Consider the following 20,337-nt stretch of genomic DNA (forward strand, 5'->3'; position numbering starts at 1 on the left):
TACGTACAAGTAAAATAAATAGAGTAATAAATATGTACAAACATATATACATATATACAGGTGCTGTGGGGAAGGGAAGGAGGTAAGATGTGGGGATGGAGAGGGGGACGAGGGGGAGAGGAAGGAAGGGGCTCAGTCTGGGAAAGCCTTCTGGAGGAGGTGAGCTCTCAGTAGGGCCTTGAAGGGAGGAAGAGAGCGAGCTTGGCGGATGGGCAGAGGGAGGGCATTCCAGGCCCGGGGGATGACGTGGGCCCGCGAACGAGCCCCCCGCGCACGGGGCCCCTCCTGGGAAGCCCCCAAAAGCACGTCTTCTAACGTGGCCAAAGAGATTTCAAATCCACAAATCGTCTTTGATTCCTTTTATTCAGGTGCCCCGAGGAAGGGGCGGAAACTTCTTGTCCGCGCGGGGGGTCCCGGGCTTCGGCCCGGGGGTCTCAGGGCGGGAGGGGGGGGGGTGTGTCAGGGGTAGGGTCTCTTGCGGGCGGGGTCCTGAGCCACGGACAGCGCGATGCAGCCTTCGGCTCGAGCCCAGTCAAACCTGCGCGGGCGGGGGAGGAGAGCCAGCTGGAGGCCGAGCCCCACCCTGACTCCCACGGAAATCAGGCAGCCGGCTGACAAATCAGGCGGCACCTCAAAGAGATTTGGCCCGTTGTTGGGTAGGGACCGTGCCTATTATGTTGCCGACTCGTATTTCCCAAGCGCTTAGTACAGTGCTCTGCACACAGTAAGCGCTCAGTAGATACGACTGAATAAATTTGGGAATTGGATGCCCCTTCTACCCGAAGACGTGCGAACTTTCCTCACAAACAGGGCTCTTCTGGGACGGGATGCCCTGGAGGTGGATCGTGGGTCGTGGCGGAGAGGGATGCCTACTGCCTTCCTGCCTCTGGCCTGCAATACCCTCCCTCCTCAAATCCGACAGACAATTGCTCTCCTCCCCCTTCAAAACCTTGTTGAAGGTACATCTCTCCCAAGTGGCTTTCCCAGGCGAAGCCCCACTTTTTCTCATCTCCCACTCTCTTCAACATCTCCTTGACTTCTTCCTTTTGCTATTCCCCTCTTACAGCCCCAAAGCACTTAATGTACATAGCTGTCATTTTATTTATTTGTATTGGTGTCTCTCCCTCCCCGGCTGCCCCGCCAAGACCGTAAGCTCGTTGTGGGCAAGGAATGTGTCGGTTTATTGTTGTATTGTACTCTCCCAAGACTTAGTACAGTGCTGTGCACACAGTAAGCATTCAATAAATACGATTGAATGAATGAATGCCAGGGCAGGGCTTGAGTTTAGGAGGTGAAGTGGGGTTGTGGGGCTGGAGGAGATGTGAGGGAGGGGTGGCTAGGCCCCACCCATCACAACTGCGGGATACTCACCGGGTCTGCCCTGGCACCAAGAGGCTATCCTGGGGATTCAGCCTCAGGGTCTTCCCATCCAAGGTCACTGTGGACTCGCCCTCCTGAGGGGGAGAAGCAAAGGTTAGCGCCCCATCCCTGACAGCCTCCGGCCATGAGTTTGGCACCATCCAATGGGCTCCCAGCTGATTTCCAGGCAGTGGTGAGATCCTTTCTTCCCCCTGGGCCTTGCCCCTCACCCCAGGAGACCCCACTCACCAGCTGCCAGATCCAGATGTCTGCATTCAGCTTTCTGCCTTTACTATCTCCCCGGCCATGGACTTCTGCCTGTGGAAACAGAGCCGGAGTCACGTTTAGGCCCCAACAGAACCAAGTCAGGCAAGTACTTTAACTCCCAGTTTATATTCTAGCAGTTGTGGTACTTAAAGTTTCACAGTAATAATAATAATCGTGGCATTTGTTGAGCGCTTACTCTGTGCCAAGCACTGTTCTAAACACGGGGGTAGATACAAGGTAATCAGGTTGGCCCTGTCCTACAGGGACGCACAGTCTTAATCCCTATTTTTAAAATGAGGTACATTGGGGTTACATTATGTTTATATCAAGGAGTTGAGTTTTTCTGGTATTTGTTAAGTGCTTGCTACGTGTCAGGCACTGTACTAAGCACTGGGGTGGATATAATAATAATAATGATGGTATTTCTTAAGCGCTTATTATGTGCCAAGCACTGTTCTAAGCACTGAGGTAGATGCAAGGTAATTGGTTGTCCCACATGGTGCTCACAGTCTTTAATCCCCATTTTACAGATGAAGTAATTGAGGCACAGAGAAGTTAAGTGACTTGCCCAAAGTCACACAGCTGACAAGTGGCGGAGCCAGGATTAGAACTCATGACCTCTGGCTCCCAAGCCTGTGCTCTTACCACAAAGCCATGCTTCTTCCCTTAAGCAAATCAGGTTGGACACAGTTGTTTGTCCCAGGTTGGGCTCACAGTCTCAATCCCCATTTTACAAATGAGGTAACTGAGGCCCAGAAAAGTGAAGTAACTTGCCCAAGGTCACACAGCACACATGGCGGAGCTCAGATTAGAGTCCAGGTACTTCTTATTCTCAGGCCTGCGCTCTGTCCACTAAGCCATGCTGCTTCTCCACACAGTACCATAACCCCCATGCTATGCACACCCAGTACCATAATTCCAGGTCTGTACTCTCTCAGTACCATAACTCCCAGACTATACATAACCATACTGTAACTCCTGGCCTAGATTGCCCATTTGCACACCCCAGTCTCCAAACACTCTGCAACAATCTGTCAATCAATGGTATTTATTGAGTACTGTATGAAGAGCAAGGTACCAAGTGCTTAGCAGAGGACAATACAACAGAGTTAGTAGACGTGCTAGACACGTTTTGTGCCCACAAGAGGTTTACAGTCTAGAGAGCCAGATGTTTCTGGCCCAAGGGCTTGCAGCCACAGTTGCTCCCCCAGCCTGTGGGCTCCGAGTTTCATGCTGGTCCTGTCCCCAGCCCAGCAGGCCCTCTGACTTGTTTGGAGCCTTGGCTGGGCGTGAACTGACCTGGCTGGCCAGGACTGAAAACTGAGGATGCCAGTGGGCGCTGGCCCCTGGCCAATGTGTGCTCCAAGCCCCTGAGAGCCACACTGAACTGGCCAGCTCGTAAGGTCTTTGATACACCAAACCTCCCCACCACTGTTCTGGGGCAAGGGGCTGGACCAAATGACTTCTCGAGGTCCCAAGTGTGATTACCATGTGGGAAGGGGAGGATGGAAAGTTTAGGGAATTGAGAATTTCTTAGATTCGGCCTCTGAGTCTTCTTCCTCCCACCAACACCCACACTGAAACCCTGGCACAGCCCTTCCCAGGGGGCAGCAGCAATGCTGGGCCTGGGGCCGGTTCTGCCCGCCGGTGCCATTTACCTCTGTCTCAAAGGTGTTTCCAACCAGGTTGCAGGTCTGCCCCTGCTTGAGGGCCCCACGGTGGGCATCAAGCCAAGACCGGAAGGAGAACGGGGCCATCACCGCCTGGGGATTCAGCGGGAACGGGGTCTCTCTGCAATGCTCGTCTGACACACACACACACACACACACACACACACACACACACACACACACAGAGTGAATGGTGCGTTCCCCTCCCCCCCACCCCCAGTACTGCCCTATCCTGGCAAGGAGACAGGATGGACAAAGTCCTGCTCATAGAAAGACCCACCCCCACCCAATGCCCCCATTAGGACTCCCAGCCCCCTAGGTAATCCCTGGTCCCTGGAGAGCTGCCTGCTGCACTGAGGAAGGATGAGAAGCAGTGTGGTCTAGTGGGAAGAGAAAGTGTCTGGGATTCACAGGACATGGGTCCTAATGCCAGCTCCACCACGTTTTTTCTGTGTGACCTTGGGCAAGTCACTTCACTTCTCTGTGCATTTCCCTCATCCACAAAAGTGAGGATTCAACATCTGGTTTCCCTCGTATTTTTGACTCTGAGCCCCATGTTGGGACCTGATTAACTTGTATCTAAAGAAGAAGAAGAAGAAGAAGAAGAAGAAGAAGAAGAAGAAGCAAGAAAGAAGGAAGAAGAAGCTCCCTTTGTCTCTCTGAACTGCTTCCACTGCCTTTCCTCCCTTCACCATCTCCTCCCACCCATTGCAGAGCATTGCTCATCCCATGGTCACACAGCACCCTAGCGACAGAGACAGGATTGGAACCCAGGCACCCTGCCACCCAGCCTACAGGTCAGAATCCCCCTGCTGCCACCCTGGAAGGCCCCAGTGGCAGAGGAAACTGAGTCCCTGGCACCCCCATACCCCCTCATGACCCTGAATCCACCTTAGTGAGCTCGGGCCCCGCCTCCTCCCTCCTCCTCTACTGAAGCCATCAGCGGGGTGGGGCTGGGCTGAACTGGGCTCTCTGCCCTCTGACCCAAGGAAAATGCCAAGTTACCTGGGTCGGGTTTGCCGGTGCGGTGTTGTTCGGAGTCGAGGAAACTGGAAGGAGAAAGGAGCCCCGTTGGGGAGAGAGATCACCTGGTGTCCACCAAGGGGCCAGCCAGGGTGGACAAAAGAGAGAGCCTAGAGAGGTAGACACGGGCGAGGCCACGGAGGCCATGCAGGGGAGGGGGGGGGACTCTCGGGGAGGGATGGGGGGTGCTTACGCCTGAATGATCGGGATCAGCTGCTTCCCCAAGTCCTCGCAGTGAAACCACTTCTCGTACAGCACATCCGTGGACTCGCCCACGTAGTACCTGGGAAGTATTCGCAACTCATGTGGCATTCTGCCCCCCCAACTATGCTCTTATGCCCCAGCTGCCCCCACATGCCCACACCCCCAGCTACACCACCCTGACATTATTATCCTGTATCTACCACAGCACTTAATAATAATTATAATAATGACATTTGTAAAGCAAATGACATTGATTACGTTGCTACTGCCGCGGACAATCTGTTTTAAAGCCCTTAAACATTTCTGTCCTCATGGCACTAAGCAGAATATGATACAATAGAGTTAGTGGTCCCTATCTTGACCAAAAGGAATTTGCAGTCTTGAGTGGGAGACAAGGATTAAAATAAATTACATAAAGGGGAAAACAGCAGAGTGTAAGGACACATGCAAAATAATAATAATAATAATGGTATTTGTTAAGTGCTTACTATGTGCCAAACACTGTTTTAAGCGCTGGGGTAGATACAAGGTAATCAGGCTGTCCCACATGGGCTCACAGTCTCAATCCCCATTTTACAGATGAAGTAACAGGCACAGAGAAGTTAAGTGACGTGCCTAAGGTCACACAGCAGGCAAGTGACGGACTGCTGAGGGGCTGGGGATGGGATAAGTAACAAGTGTTTCAAGGGTACAGATCTGAGTGCAATGCAGAGGAGAGGGAGTGGAGGGGAAATGAGGATTTAGGGAAGGCTTCTTGGAGGAGATGTGATTTTAGGATTAGGAGAGTAGTGGACTGTCGACTATCAATCTGTCAATGGTATTTCTTGAGCACTTTTACTGTGTGCAGACCCTGTACTAAACGCTTGGGAGAACACAATTTAACAGATCTAGTAGACTAGTAGACATAAAAGGGGAGGGAGTTACAAGCCAGAGGGAGGACTTGGGCAAGGGCTTGGCAGCAGGATAGATGAGATGGAGGTACAGTGAATAACTGGCATTAGAGGAGTGGAGCGTATGGGCTGGGTTGTAGTAGGAGATCAGTGAGGTGTAAGTAGGAGGGGGAGAACTGAATGGATTATGTTTGACGTGGAGGTGGATGGGCAACCACTGGAGGTTCTTCAGGAGTGGAGAGACATGGACTGAATTTTTTTTAGAAAAATGATCCAGGCAGCAAAGTGAAGTATGGACTGCAGTGGGGAGAGACAGGAGGTTGGGAGGTCACCAAGGAAGTTGATACAATAATCAAGGTGAGATAGGGTGTAAGTGCTTGGATCAGCGTGGTAGCATGTTGGACGGACAATAAAGGTGGATTCTAGAGACTTCTCACCTTCCTACCTTACCTCCCTGATCTACTCCAGTCCAGCCTGCACACTTCACTGCTCTAATGCCAATGTACTCACCGTAGCTCCATCTCATCTTTCTTGCCGCTGACCCCTTGCCCACCTTCTCCCTCTGGCCTGGAACTCCCTCCCACCTCATATCTGATTGATCACCACTCTTCCCACCTTCAACGCCTTCTCAAAGTCACATCTCCTCCAAGCAGCCTTCCCTGACTAAGCTTTCACTTCCCTGTCTAAACTCTCCCTTCTGGGTCACTTTTACACTAGGTACTTGGGTCTGTACCCCTTAAACGCTTTGATATTCACCCTACTCGCAGGCCCACAGCACTTATGTACATAACCATTTGTAATTTATTTTAATGTCTGTCTCCCTCTCTAGGCTGTAATCTCCTTGAGGGCAGGGAACATGTCCACCTACCCTAGACGGTAAGCTCGTTGTGGGCAGGGAATATGTCTGTTATATTGTTGTACTCTCCCAAGTGCTTAGTATAGTACCCTGCACGCAGTAAAATCAATCAATCAATCAATCGTATTTATTGAGCGCTTACTGTGTGCAGAGCACTGTACTAAGCGCTTGGGAAGTACAAGTTGGCAACATATAGAGAAAGTCCCTACCCAACAGTGGGCTCACAGTCTAAAAGGGGGAATATGATTGATTGATTGATACCTACTCCATTTCAGTGTACTCTCTCTCCCACCCAAGCGTTCACACATCACCCTAGCAGCAGAGACAGGATCAGAACCCCAGCACCCTGAACCAGCACATAGGTCCGAATCCCCCTGCTCCACCCTGCTCAATAAATACCACTGATTGATTGAAAATGGATCTGGCCAGCCCAGTTCAGTTCTGCCCAGGCCTCCCCCTCGGCCCAGATCTATCCTGGCTTTCCCTTAACTTCCCTGCTCTGCTAGAGGGCACCCCTGGCATTCAGCCCCGCCCAGGTCCCCCCTCCGCATTCCAGCCAGCCCCCCTCAGGGTCAAATCAGCCCCACCTGACCGGCCTGGGGTTGGTTTGCTGGTTTTCCCTCTTGCCTCCCCCACCCGATCACAACGCCTTCCCCGGATTCAAACCTGTTCCGACCGAGAGAATTGATTATTCCGCGCGTCACTGGGTGAGGGCCCTGGAAGTCACCCCGCCCACCACCCTGCCTCCACACGGGATCCGGGCTGATGGCATGGCCCCCCACCCCCCCGGTAGGCCTTCCCCGGGGAAGAAGGGGCCGGAAGTCTTCCATGCAGTCTAGCCCCAGTCCCTCCTGCTGCAGCTTCCCGCCCCTCAGAGGCGGCTGGAGAGCAGCAGGCCCTGACTCCCTGGACCCCGGGGATGGGGAGGGGGCCGGCCGATCCCTGCTCACCTGAGCCCATCGGTCTCAGTGCTCAGCCGCCGTCGCTCGACGACGAGGCCCACGGTGCGGGCAAACCTCTGCGGGGAGTGCGGGATCCGTGCCGGTAACAGCAGCATCTGGCCAGAGGAAGGGACTCCTGCCCCGTCCAACCCTGCCCCCCACTCAGAGTCCTGTCTGCCCCATGGGGCCCTGCCCGCCCCGCCGACGATGCCCATTCACCACACCCCCTGGGCACCGGCCTCACCTCCCCTTCCCGGATGTGAATATCCCGATGATGGCCGGCCTCCACCACTCGGAGTACCATGTCGCCCTCCAGCTGGAAGAAAACCTGGAGCCCGAGAAGGAGTAGGCCATGGAGGAGGTGGGAAGGAGAGGGTCGTGGGGCAGAGGGGCGGGTGGGAGAGAAGAAGAGAGGAAAGGCTATTTATTGAGCGCCTGCCGAGTGCAGGGCACCGGGCTAAGTGGTTGGTCAGTACAACAGAACCCCGGGACAGGTTCCCTGCCCACAGGGAGCTTGTGTCCTAATGGGGGAGAGAGAAGTAGAGTGGAGGCAGGGTGGTGGACGGGGTGACTTTCAGCGTGCGGACATTCACAAGTGCGGCAGATGGCCATAAATAAAAAAGTGCAAGAGGTTAATAACGACTTGGGATTTTGGTGATTAATCAAGGAAGACATCTGGGAGGAGGTAGGGTTTTAAGAGGACTTTGTAGGAGGGAGGACTGAGGTTTTGTGGATAATAATAATAATGGTACTTGTTAAGCGTTCCTCCCCCTCCCCTCTCCCGCCTTACCTCCTTCCCCTCCCCACAGCACCTGTATATATGTATATATGTTTGTACATATTTATTACTCCATTTATTTTACTTGTACATATTTATTCTATTTATTTTATTTTGTTAATATGTTTTGTTTTGTTGTCTGTCTCCCCCTTCTAGACTGTGAGCCTGCTGTTGGGTAGGGACCGTCTCTATATGTTGCCAACTTGTACTTCCCAAGCGCTTAGTACAGTGCTCTGCATTCATTCATTCAGTCGTACTTATTCAGTGCCTACTGTGTGCAGAGCATTGTACTAAGCGCTTGGGAAGCACAGTAAGCGCTCAATAAATGCAATTGAATGAATGAATGAATGTGCAAAGCACTGTTCTAAGCGCTGGGGGATACAAGGTGATGAGATTGTCCCACATGGGGCTCATAGTTTTAATCCCCATTTTACAGATGAGGGAACTGAGGCACAGAGAAGTTAAGTGGCTTTTCCAAGGTCACACAGCTGACAAGTGGTGGAGCCAGGATTCGAACCCATGACCTCTTACTCCCAAGCCCGGGCTTTTTCCACTGTGCCATGCTGCCAGAGACTATATGTAAGGAATGGGTCAGAGAAGTCTAGGAGGTGGCTTTGGGAGGAGCGAAGACCGCCGGCATAGGTGAAATGAGTGGAGAGAGCTAGCGCAGGGAGCTGGCCACAGTTTTTGCTTGGTGCCCAGAGAGATGGGCAGCAGTCGGAGGTTTTGGAGCGAGGGGAGATGTGTGCTGAGCGATGTTTCAGCGGGGTAACCCGGGCAGCAGCCTGAAGGCCGGACCGAAGTGGGGAGAGGCTGGAGGCAGGGAGACCAGCGGGGAGGCCGAGACGAGAGACCAACCGTGTTCTGAGGAAAAGTGGGCATCAGGGGAAGGTTGCAGGGAGAGGAGGCGGGGGGGAGGGAGGTAGCTGAGAACAGCACGGGCTCAGGGATAAAGGTCGGGCAGGGTCTGGAGTTGTGGGGAGGGCTCCCTCCCATCCCTCCCATCCCTCCCATCCCTCCCATCCCGCCAAAACTGGCGAGGCCAGGCCCGGCCCAGAGTTCGGTCCACTGCCTCCTGTATATATATATATATGTACCTGTATATATGTTTGTACATATTTATTACTCCATTTATTTTACTTGTACATATTTATTCTATTTATTTTATTTTGTTAATATGTTTTGTTTTGTTGTCTGTCTCCCCCTTCTAGACTGTGAGCCCGCTGTTGGGTAGGGACCGTCTCTATATGTTGCCAACTTGTACTTCCCAAGCGCGTAGTACAGCGCCCTGCACACAGTAAGCGCTCAATAAATACGATTGATTGATTGATTGATTACCCCCTGCTGGCTCCCCGGGGCGCCCAGCCGGCCGAGCAGAGCCGGGCCTGCGGCGCCACCTGGCGGTAATGGAGCTGCAAGCGGAACTTCGACCTCGGGAGAGCGGCCGGGGACGGCTCTGTGCGCAGCTTCGGCCCAGTCGGTGGAATTTATTGAGTGCTTGGGTGCTGACAGACTAGAGAGGGAGGCACACCTTACAGAGAGGGGAAGTGGCAGACTGTGGGGACCTGGGTTCTAATTCAGATCTAACTCTCCCCCAGGGACCCAGCACGGACCATCCAACACTCCAGACTCTTCCCTCTCTAATAATAATAATAATAATTGTGGTATTCGTTAATCAATCAATCAATCGTATTTATTGAGCGCTTACCTTGTGCAGAGCACCGTACTAAGCGCTTGGGAAGTACAAGTTGGCAACATATAGAGACAGTCCCTACCCAACAGTGGGCTCACAGTATAAAAGGGGGAGACAGAGAACAAAACCAAACATACTAACAAAATAAAATAAATAGAATAGATATGTACAATTAAAATAAATAAATAAATAAATAGAGTAATAAATATGTACAAACATATATACATATATACAGGTGCTGTGGGGAAGGGAAGGAGGTAAGATGGGGGGGATGGAGAGGGGGACGAGGGGGGGATGTTAAGCGCTTACTAATTGCCAGGCACTGTACCAAGCGCTGGGTTGGATACAAGCAAATTGGGTTGGACACAGCCCTTGTCCTGCATGGTCCTCATAGTCTTAATCATAGCCTTAAGGCAACTGAGGCACAGAGAAGGAAGTGTCTGGCCTAAGGCCACACAGCAGACAAGTGGCGGAACCGGTATTAAAACCCATGACCTTCTAACTCCCAGGCCTGTGCTCTATCCACTATGCCATGCTGCTTCTCATTATAGTATTTGTTAAGCGCTTACTAAGTGCCAAGCATTGTTCTAAGCCCTGGGGTAGATCTAAGGTAATCAGGTTGTGCCACGTGGGGCTCCATTTTATAGATGAGGTAACTGAGCCACAGAGAATTGAAGTGTCTGGCTAAAGGCCACGCAGTAGACAAGTGGCGGAGCTGGTATTAGAACCCACATCCTCTGACTCCCAAGCCCGGGCTCTTGGCACTAGGCCATGCTGCTTCTCTACCCCGGACTCTCCCCCTGTAACCCAGCACGGACCGTCCAACAGCCCCTATTCCCCTCCCCGTGCCCGATTCTCCCTTCCCCTCCCTTGTCGCCCTCCCCACCGGCCGGCCCGTGTCTCCTCGCTGACCCACCCCCTCCCCCCGACCCCGCGGCCGTGGACTTTTGAGCTTTGCCTGCTCGGTGGAGCGGTCGGGTGCTGTTTGCTGATGCTGCGATAGCGCTCGGAAGCACAGATCGACGGGACCGGGTGCCCCCCGCCCCCCGCTGCCTCCCGTGCTTTGGGGGGAAGGGGGTGAGGGGGCGGAGGCGACCGAGGGAGCGAGCCCGGGCCTGGAGTCAGACGGTCATAAATTCTAATCCCAGCTCCTCCACTTGTCTGCTGGGTGACCTTAGGCAAATCACTTCACTTCTCTGTGCCTCTGTTACCTCGTTTGTGAAATGGGGATTGAGACCGTGAGCCTCACGTGGGGCAGGGGCTGTGTCCAACCTGATTTGCTTGTACCCACCCTAGCGCTTAGTACAGTGCCTGGCACATAGTAAGCGCTTAACAAATACCATAATTGTTATCATTATTATTATTCAACGAGGCTGTCGCAGGGCCCGGTAGAGTGGAGGCCGCCGTCCCATCCCGGAGGGCGGGAGCGGAGCGTGAGGGGAGTGGTGCAGGAGGGGCGCGGTACGGGAGGGGAGCCAGCGGGTGCTGGATTTCCGACTTTTAGACCGAACCCGCCCGGGCCGTGGCCCACCAAAGCCCCCCGGACCAGAAGAGCCGGTGGACGTGGTGGGGAAGGACTCCAGGGGTCCCCCTGGCATTTTGCTGTCATGGCCAGCAAAAGAGTTACCACCCCTTGGGCAGTGGAGGTTGAGGAGGGGGCACCCGAGGCTTAGTCATTTCCCCCGACCCCGTACCCAGGTCCACCCAGCCTCCCCGGGCCCTGGTCCCCGACCGGAATTTGCTCCCGTTTAACCCCGATCCGTCCTGCTGCAGTGTAAGCCCTCGGGGACTAAGGGAAGGGAAGGGAGATACGGACCTCTTCGCCCTCTTCAATGTGGAAATCCTCCCGCTGGTTAGGGCCTCCGACGAACATGATGTTGAGCTGCGTTCGGTGCCTAAGAAGGGAAAGGGGAGCGGTTGAGGAAGGGGGAGGGGGAAGATGGTGTCTCGGGGCTTCCAGTCCTGGATCCTCAGACCCTCAAAGACCCCACCCATATGGGTAGAGGTAGGCCATCCCCTCTCCATCCCTGATTCTCCCCCAGTGACCCAGCACGAACCATCCCACACCCCTGACTCTCCCCCAGTGACCCAGCACGAACCACCCAACGCCCCTGACCCTCCTCTCTCCATCCCTGACTCTCCCCAGTGACCCAGCATGGACCACTGGACATCCCTGAATCTCCCCCTGTAACCCAGAACGGACCATTCAATGTCCCTGACTCTTCCCTCTCCATCTCTGACTCTCCTCCAGTGACCCAGCATGGACCATCCGAAACCTCCGACTCTCCTCCCCTCTCCATCCCTGACTCTCCCCCAGTGACCCAGCACAGAACTTTCAAAGCCCCTGACTCTCCCCTCTCCGTCCCTGACTCTCCCCAGAGACCCAGCACGGACTTTTCGACACCCCTGACACTCCCCCAGTAACCCAGCACAGACCAGCCAACACTCCGACTCTCCCCTCTTCGTCCCTGCCTCTCCCCCAGTGCCCCAGCCTGAACGCTCATCCAAAAGTCCGCCCAATCCCCCTGGGACGCGCTGGGGTTCCCTGCTGCCCGGCGGGCTTCCCGCGCCCCGCTGGGGAAAGATGAATCTCCCGCTTTTGGTTCAGAACCTGCCTTTGCTTTCATTCATTGTCAGTCAGTCGTATTTATTGAGCGCTTACTCCAGCTTCAGTGAGGATCGTCGCTCTGGGAGTGGGATTTGGGGAGCAGCAACTCCGGGTTCGCCCTGCCCACTTCCTTCGTGCTTCTGTGAAGTCCAACCGCTCCACCGCCAGGCCCGCCAGGCCCGCCAGGCCCGCCACTGTCCAGCCGTCAGACACCCCAGTCTGTCCTCGGCCGGAAGCTGCTCTGTCTCCCCGACTGTCCCGTCCCCCTGACCGGCCCGTTGCCCTGAACGTCCCTTCCAACTTGACCATCCCACCCCCCGACCGTCCCGTCCTCCTTGACCATCCCGCCCCCCGACCGTCCTGTCCTCCTTGACCATCCCTTCCTCCCGACCGTCCCTCCCTTCTTGACCCAACCGTCCCCCGACCGTCCCATTCCCCTAACCGTCCTTCCCTTCTTGACCATCCCGTTTTCCTGACCATCCCGTTCCCGACCGTCCCTCCCTTCTTGACCATCCCGTCCTCCCGACCGCCGTCCCTCCCGTCTTGACCCTCCCGTCCCCCGACCTCCCCATTCCCCTAACCGTCTCTCCCTTCTCGACCATCCCGTCCTCCTGACCATCCCGTCCCCCGACCGTCCATCCCTTCTTGACCATCCCATTCCCCCGACCGTCCCATTCCCCTAACCGTCCCGTCCTCCTTGGCCATCCCGTCCCCCTGACCGTCCCGGTTGTCCCGTCCAGCCCCTTCGGCAGCTCGGCCCCTTCTCTTTGGCTAAGGTCCCTCCCGGGCCCGAGCAGAGCGGCGGATCCACGCTGCCCCGTGAAGACGAGATTGCGGCCCCGAGTCGGGTGCGGGGCGCGGGGCCCGGGATGAGGGGGACGGAGCCCGGTGTGCGGGGCCCGGGATGCGGGGGGGCGGCCTTGCAGCGGGGCCAGGGGACGGGGTGGCCGAGGCGGGGCTTTCCTGCGGTCGTCGTCCGCAGGTGCGGGCAGGGCTGGCCCCCCCGGGTCTCGGCCCCGAGCCCGGACCCCTGACTTCCCCACTCACCTCGGACCTTGGCCCTGGCCCCTCCGGGCCTCGGTGTGCCCTTCTGTTTAATGGGGAGAACCTCCCCGCCCCCCCCCCCTCCGCTATAAGGGCGGGGCTGGGCGTTTGTACCTATTTATTACTCTATTTATTTATTTATTTATTTTACTTGTACATATCTATTCTATTTATTTTATTTTGTTAGTATGTCTGGTTTTGTTCTCTGTCTCCCTCTTTTAGACTGTGAGCCCACTGTTGGGTAGGGACTGTCTCTATATGTTGCCAACTTGTACTTCCCAAGCGCTTAGTACAGTGCTCTGCACACAGTAAGCGCTCAATAAATACGGTTGATTGATTGATTCACTGATTTTGGAGGCAAGAAGCGGGTGGGGAAGGTGAGTTCGTGCTTCTGTTGCCCTCCCGGGGGGCGTCAGGACCTAGAACTGAAGCCCCTGTTTCCTGAGAGGCAGTAGAGCCCCCCGCTCTCTGAGTCCTCTCTCCCCTACCCCGAACCGGCCCCGCCCTGACCCTGACTCCCCCCCAGACCGGTCTGGGGTGGGAGTGGGGTGCTCTCAATCAATCAGTCAATCAATCAATCAATCAATCAATCAATCGTATTTATTGAGCGCTTACTGTGTGCAGAGCACTGTACTAAGCGCTTGGGAAGTACAAGTTGGCAACATATAGAGACAGTCTCTACCCAACAGGGGGCTCGACCATCTCGACCATTCCCCGGCCTCCGGACGGGGCAGCCCCAGCCAGTGGCGAGCCAGGTCCCACGACCCCCTTTGAACGCCCATTCTCGGCTGAGAATTTTATTCTCAGTCCGACCTCAACCCGCCCGGGGCTTGTCTGCATAAAAATGAATTCCCGCAAGCCCCGAGAGCCCGTGCCAACGCCCCCGCCCCCACCCCTTCACCTCGGCTGAAGTTGCCAGCTCACATCGGGGGGCGGCGGGGGACAATAATAATAAATAATAGTATTAGTTTTTGTTAAGCGCTTGCTTACCATGTGCCAAGCACTGTTCTAAGCGCTGGGGTAGATACAAGATAATCAGGTTGGCCCACTTGGGGCCCACAGGCTTCATCCCCATGTGACAGATGAGGTCACTGAGGCCCAGAGGAGTTAAGTGATTTACCCAAAGTCACGCAGCTGACAAGTGGCAGAGGCGGGATTAGAACCCACGACCTCTGTCTCCCAAGCCCGTGCTCTTTCCACTAAGCCACCCACCCGAGTGTCCCTGCGCCTCTGGGCACTGCCCCACCCTCGGTGGGCGGGAGGTACGGGGCAGGAAACCCGGGAGGAACCGAGAGTGCAGCGAGCCAGAGCATCCAGCGCAGCCTCTCCCCCAGCAGGGGTTGGGGTGCGGGGAATTAGTTTGGGGGCCCGGGTGCAGAGGTTGGGTTGGGGCGTTGGAGTTGGGGTGCCGGGTGCTGGGGGTTTGGGGGCCCGGGCACAGGAGTTGGAGTTGGGGCACCCGTCTTTGGGGGTCTTGGGAGCCGGACACTGGTTGGGGGTTGGGAGTTGGGGTTCTTGGTGCTCTTGGGGTGGGGGATCCCCGGGTGCGAGGGGGTCGGGTCGGGGGTCTCGCTGGGGCTGTTTGAAGTTGGGGTGCGGGGAGCAGCCTTACATGAGCTTGTTGCACACCGGGGGCAGGAAGGCCGCCCGGTTCTCCTCCACCCACGTTCGCACGTTTACCGGCTCCATGGTCCGCAGCTCCCGGACTCCCCGGCTCCCCGGGAGGCTGGAGGGGGCAGGTAGGAGGGGAGGACCAAGGGGGGGCGGGGCGGGGCGGGGCGCGGCTTCCCCCTCCCCATCCCCCCGGGTGACCTTCTGGCCCAGCCGGCCTTCCCACAGCATCGCCCGTCTGTGATCCGAGGACACCGGGTCCGTCCCGGCCTCCGCCAGTCCGCACATTCCGGGTGACCTCCGGCCCCGCCAGAGCCGGCTAAGGCAGCCCGGGACTTCGCCGTGGGGGAGGAGGCTCTTGTCTGAAGCCTTGCGGGCGGGACAGGACCGGAGGGTGGCGGGGGCTGAGGTGGCCTCAGTTTGTCCATCTGGAAAGTGGGCCCCTACCGGGATGAGAGGCGGGAGAAGGTCGGTGAGGGACTGCCAGACCCAGTTGGGCTACTCTTGGCAGGCGCCCAGAGGGGCGGGGTCGTGGGATGACACGGAAAATTCTGTGCCCCTTTCTGCCGGCCCGGCTAATTCGGCAAAATCAGGCAGAATTGCCCCCTTCGTGTCCCGTGTTCCGTGCCCCGACCCTCCGCCAGGTGGGCGGGGAGGGAGAGGTCGGGGACGAAGAAGTGGGGAGGCCCGGGTGGGAGGAGGAAGTGGGGAGGATCAGGAGGGAGCAGGAGAGGCCCGGCTTCCGTTTCCCTTTTTCCTAGAACCTCTGGGGCCGATCCAGGCTGCGGGAGTGGGGAGCACTGGGAAACTCTGCCCTTCGGGGCCCCGGATCCAGCACCCCCGCAGGGCCTGAAACACCCCCCGCCCCCCGCGGACTAGGCCTGTAGCCCCTTTGGCCCCCAGCCCCGGATAAGGCTCTGCCTAAAACTGGAGCAGGCTGGGGTAATAATAATAACAATAATAATAATAATAATAATGTGGTATTTGTTAAGCGCCTACTACGTTCCAGGCACTGCATTAAGCGCTGGGGTGGATACAAGCAAATCGGGTTGGACACAGTCCCTATCCCACATGGGGCTCAGTCTTAGTCCCCGTTGTACAGATGAGGTAACTGAGGTACAGAGAAGTGAAGTAACCTGCCCGAGGCCACACAGCAGACAAGTGGCAGAGCAGGGATTAGGGAGCACATCCTCTGACTCCCAGCCGTGTGCTCTATGGATTACACCATGCTGCCTATTTCTAGGTGGAGGAGCGGGTCTGGGGATATCCGGGCCTCGCCCCAATCTCCTCCGTCGAGGACACTTGGACTCCCACACCGTCAGGGGCCGAGGGAGAAAGGGGCGTGGAGACGGGGCGGGAAGGGGGTCGGGTTTCAGGGAACCTGGAGCGGGCAGAGGAACGAGGAGAACACAGCCCGGAGCCGATCCTGGCAGCCGGGAGCGGGAGGGCAAGCTCTCTGAAGGCCAGCCCCCAGCCTTGTCACCAGCGGGGACCGGGTCCAGCCTCCAGACTTTCCCATTACATTGGGTGGGGGTGGGCTCCCACTAGCGCCCAGCCCAATCAATCAATCAAGGAAGCAAGAAATGGTATTTATTGAGCATTTACTATGTGCAGAGCACTGTACTAAGCACTTAGGAGAGTAGAAGAGTGATGGTAGACACGTTCCCTGCCCACAAGGCCCTTTTGCAGTCCGACTTTAGAGCCCAGCAGCGCCTAGCCTGGCAGCACCCAGCACAATAATTAATAATAATGATGGTAATTAATAATAATAATAATGTTGGTATTTGTTAAGCGCTTACTATGTGCCAAGCACTGTTCTAAGCGCTGGGGTAGATACAAGGTCATCAGGTTGTCCCACTTGGGGGTCACGGTCTTAATCCCCATTTTACAGAGGAGGTAACTGAGGCCCAGAGAAGTTAAGTGACTTGCCCAAAGTCACCCAGCTGACAAGTGGCGGAGTTGGAATTAGAACCCATGACCTCTGACTCCCAAACCCGTGCTCTTTCCACTAAGCCATGCTGCTTCTCACCATGTTAAGCACTTACCATGTGCCAGTCAGTGTTCTAAACGCTGGGGTGGATGCAAACAAATCGGGGACCATCCAACACACCTGACTCTCCTCTTTCCACCCCTGACTCCCCGGTGGCACAGCAAGGACCACCCAACACCCCTGACTCTCCCCTCACAATTGTGGTATTTGTTAAGCGCCTACTCCGTGTCAAGCGCCGTTCTAAGCGCCGGGGTAGACACAAGATGATCAGGTCCCAATGAATGGATAAGTAGGAGGGAGAGCAGGGATTGAATCCCCGTTCTACAGATTCATTCATTCATTCAATCGTATTTATTAAGCGCTTACTGTGCACTGTACCGAGCGTTTGGGACAGTACAATACTACAATAAACAGTGACATTCTCTGCCCACAACGAGCTCACAATCTAGACGCGGGGGAAACAGGTGCAGTGAAGTGACTTAGTTACGGTCTCACAGAAAGCAAGTGGCTGCTGCTCCTCCGGCTCCGGAGCCTCCGGGGAGCTTTTATCCACGGCGCGAGAGTTTTTCCATTAAAAGCCTGAGGGTAGGGGCCAAATGACTCGACTCAGATTAGCATATTTTGGACACATAATCAAGAGGACTAATTCTCAGGAGAAGACATTAATGCTAGGGAAAGTCCAGGGAAAACGTGGAATAATAATAATAATGGCATTTATTAAGCGCTTACTATGTGCAAAACACTGTTCTAAGCGCTGGGGAGGTTACAAAGTGATCAGGTTGTCCCACATGTGGCTCACAGTCTGTACCCCATTTTACAGATGAGGTAACTGAGGCACAGAGAAGTTAAGTGACTTGCCCAAAGTCACACAGCTGACAATTGGTGGAGCCGGGATTTGAACTCATGACCTCTGACTCCAAAGCCCGTGCTCTTTCCACTGAGCCACGGAAGAGGCAGACAGGCAGCTAGATGGTTAGAGACCGTTACAACGATAACGGAAGAACCTTTAGAAAGGTTGCGAATTATGGCAGAGGACAGGACGTTCTGGAGAAAGTACACGCATGAAGTCGTTACGAATCGGAAACGACTCGACGGCACTTAATAATAATAAGGGGCCGAGGGCCCACGGGCTCTCCTACTGAGAGCTCACCTTCTCCAGGAGGCCTTCCCAGACTGAGCCCCCTTTTTCCTCTCCACCCCATCACCCCCCACCCTGCCCTACCTCCTTCCCCTCAACACTTCTATATATTTGTACGTATTTATTACTCTATTTTACTTGCACATATTTACTACTCTGTTTTATTAATGATGTGCATATAGCTCTAATTCTATTTATTCTGACGGTTTTGACACCTGTCTACATGTTTAGTTGTCTGTCTCCCCCTTCTAGATTGTGAGCCAGTTGGGTAGGATCCGTCTCTATATGTTGCCTACTTGTACTTCCCAAGCGCTTAGTACAGTGCCCTGCACACAGTAAGCGCTCAATAAATACAGCGTGGCTCAGGGAAAGAACCTGAGCTTTGGAGTCAAAGGCCATGGGTTCAAATCCCGGCTACACCAATTATCAGAAGTGTGACTTTGGGCAAGTCACTTCACTTCTCTGGGCTTCAGTTACTTCATCTGTAAAATGGGGATTAAGACGGTGAGCCCCCGAAGGACAACCTGATCACCTTGCAACCTCCCCAGCGCTTAGAACAGTGCTTTGCAAATAGTAAGTGCTTAATAAATGCCATCATTATTATTATCCCCTTCTAGACTGTGAGCCCGCTGTTGGGTACAGAGCATCTCTATATGTTGCCAACTTGTACTTCCAAGCGCTTAGTACAGTGCCCTGCTCACAGTAAGCACTCAATTAATACAGCATGGCTCAGTGGAAAGAACCTGAGCTTTGGAGTCAAAGGTCATGGTTTCAAATCCCGGCTACACCAATTATCAGATGTGTGACTTTGGGCAAGTCACTTCCCTTCTCTGGGCCTCAGTTACCTCATCTGTAAAATGGGGATTAAGACTGTGAGCCCCCGAGGGACAACCTGATCACCTTGCAACCTCCCCAGCGCTTAGAACAGTGCTTTGCACATAGTAAGTGCTTAATAAATGCCATCATTATTATTATCCCCTTCTAGACTGTGAGCCGCTGTTGGGTACAGAGCGTCTCTATATGTTGCCAAATTGTACTTCCAAGCGCTTAGTACAGTGTCCTGCTCACAGTAAGCACTCAATTAATACAGCGTGGCTCAGTGGAAAAAACCTGGGCTCTGGAGTCAGAGGTCATGGGTTCAAGTCCTGGCTCCGCCAATTGTCAGATGTGTGGCTTTTGGCGGGTCATTTCACTTCTCTGGGCCTCAGTTACCTCATCTGTAAAATGGGGATTAAGACTGTGAGCCCCCAAGGGACAACCTGATCACCTTGCAACCTCCCCAGCGCTTAGAACAGTGCTTTACACATTAATTCATTCATTCATTCAATCGTATTTATTGAGCACTTACTGTGTGCAGAGCACTGTACTAAGCGCTTGGGAAGTACAAGTTGGCAACATATAGAGACGGACCCTGCACAACAGTGGGCTCACAGTCTAGAAGGGGAGACAGAAAACAAAACAAAACATATTAAACAGAATAAAATAAATAGAATAAACATGCACAAGTAAAATAAATAGAGTACTAGTAAGTGCTTAATTCATTCACTCATTCAATCGTATTTATTGAGCGCTTACTGTGTGCAGGGCACTGTACTAAGCGCTTGGGAAGTACAAGTCGGCAACATGTAGAGACGGTCCCAACCCAACAGCGGGCTCACAGTCTAGAAGGGGATAATAATACTGCTGGCATTTATTAAGCACTTACTATTACTCTATTTATTTATTTTACTTGTACATATTTATTCTATTTATTTTATTCTGTTAATATGTTTTGTTTTGTTCTTATTATCCCCTTCTAGACTGTGAGCCCGCTGTTGGATAGGGACCGTCTCTATATGTTGCCGACTTGTACTTCCCAAGCGCTTAGTACAGTCCCCTGCACACAGTAAGCACTCAATAAATACGATTGAAAGAATGAATGTTCTGACGATTTTGACACCCGTCCGCATGCTTTGTTTTGTTGCCTGTCTCCCCCTTCTAGACTGTGAGCCAGGTGTTGGGTAGGGATCGTCTCTACATATTGCCAACTTGGACTTCCCAAGCGCTTAGTCCAGTGCTCTGCACACAGTAAGCGCTCAATAAATGTGTTTATTGTGTTGTGTTTGAACGTATTTGTTACTCAATTTATTTATTTATTTTATTTCTACATATTCCATTTATTTTATCTTCTTAATACGTTTGGTTTTGTCGTCTGTCTCCCCCTTCTAGACTGTGAGCCTGCTGTTGGGTAGGGACCGTCTCTCTATGTTGCCAACTTGGATTTCC

General features: G+C 54.2%; 1 protein-coding gene across 1 annotated transcript; it reads right to left on the reverse strand.

Moving 5' to 3' along the window:
• Nucleotides 1-352: 352 nt before the first annotated feature.
• Nucleotides 353-15,039, reverse strand: HAAO (3-hydroxyanthranilate 3,4-dioxygenase). The gene is made up of 10 exons (XM_038751448.1): nucleotides 14,946-15,039; nucleotides 11,498-11,576; nucleotides 7,455-7,538; nucleotides 7,220-7,326; nucleotides 4,513-4,602; nucleotides 4,302-4,345; nucleotides 3,285-3,430; nucleotides 1,609-1,677; nucleotides 1,372-1,454; nucleotides 353-538 (listed from the first exon to the last, which is right to left on the reverse strand). Exons 1-10 carry the CDS (start codon nucleotides 15,020-15,022, stop codon nucleotides 460-462), a joined length of 858 nt encoding a protein of 285 aa, XP_038607376.1. The 5' UTR covers nucleotides 15,023-15,039; the 3' UTR covers nucleotides 353-459.
• Between the last annotated feature and the right edge of the window lie 5,298 nt (nucleotides 15,040-20,337).

This window comes from Tachyglossus aculeatus, chromosome 9 (assembly GCF_015852505.1).
Source record: "Tachyglossus aculeatus isolate mTacAcu1 chromosome 9, mTacAcu1.pri, whole genome shotgun sequence".
Lineage (NCBI taxonomy): Eukaryota > Metazoa > Chordata > Mammalia > Monotremata > Tachyglossidae > Tachyglossus > Tachyglossus aculeatus.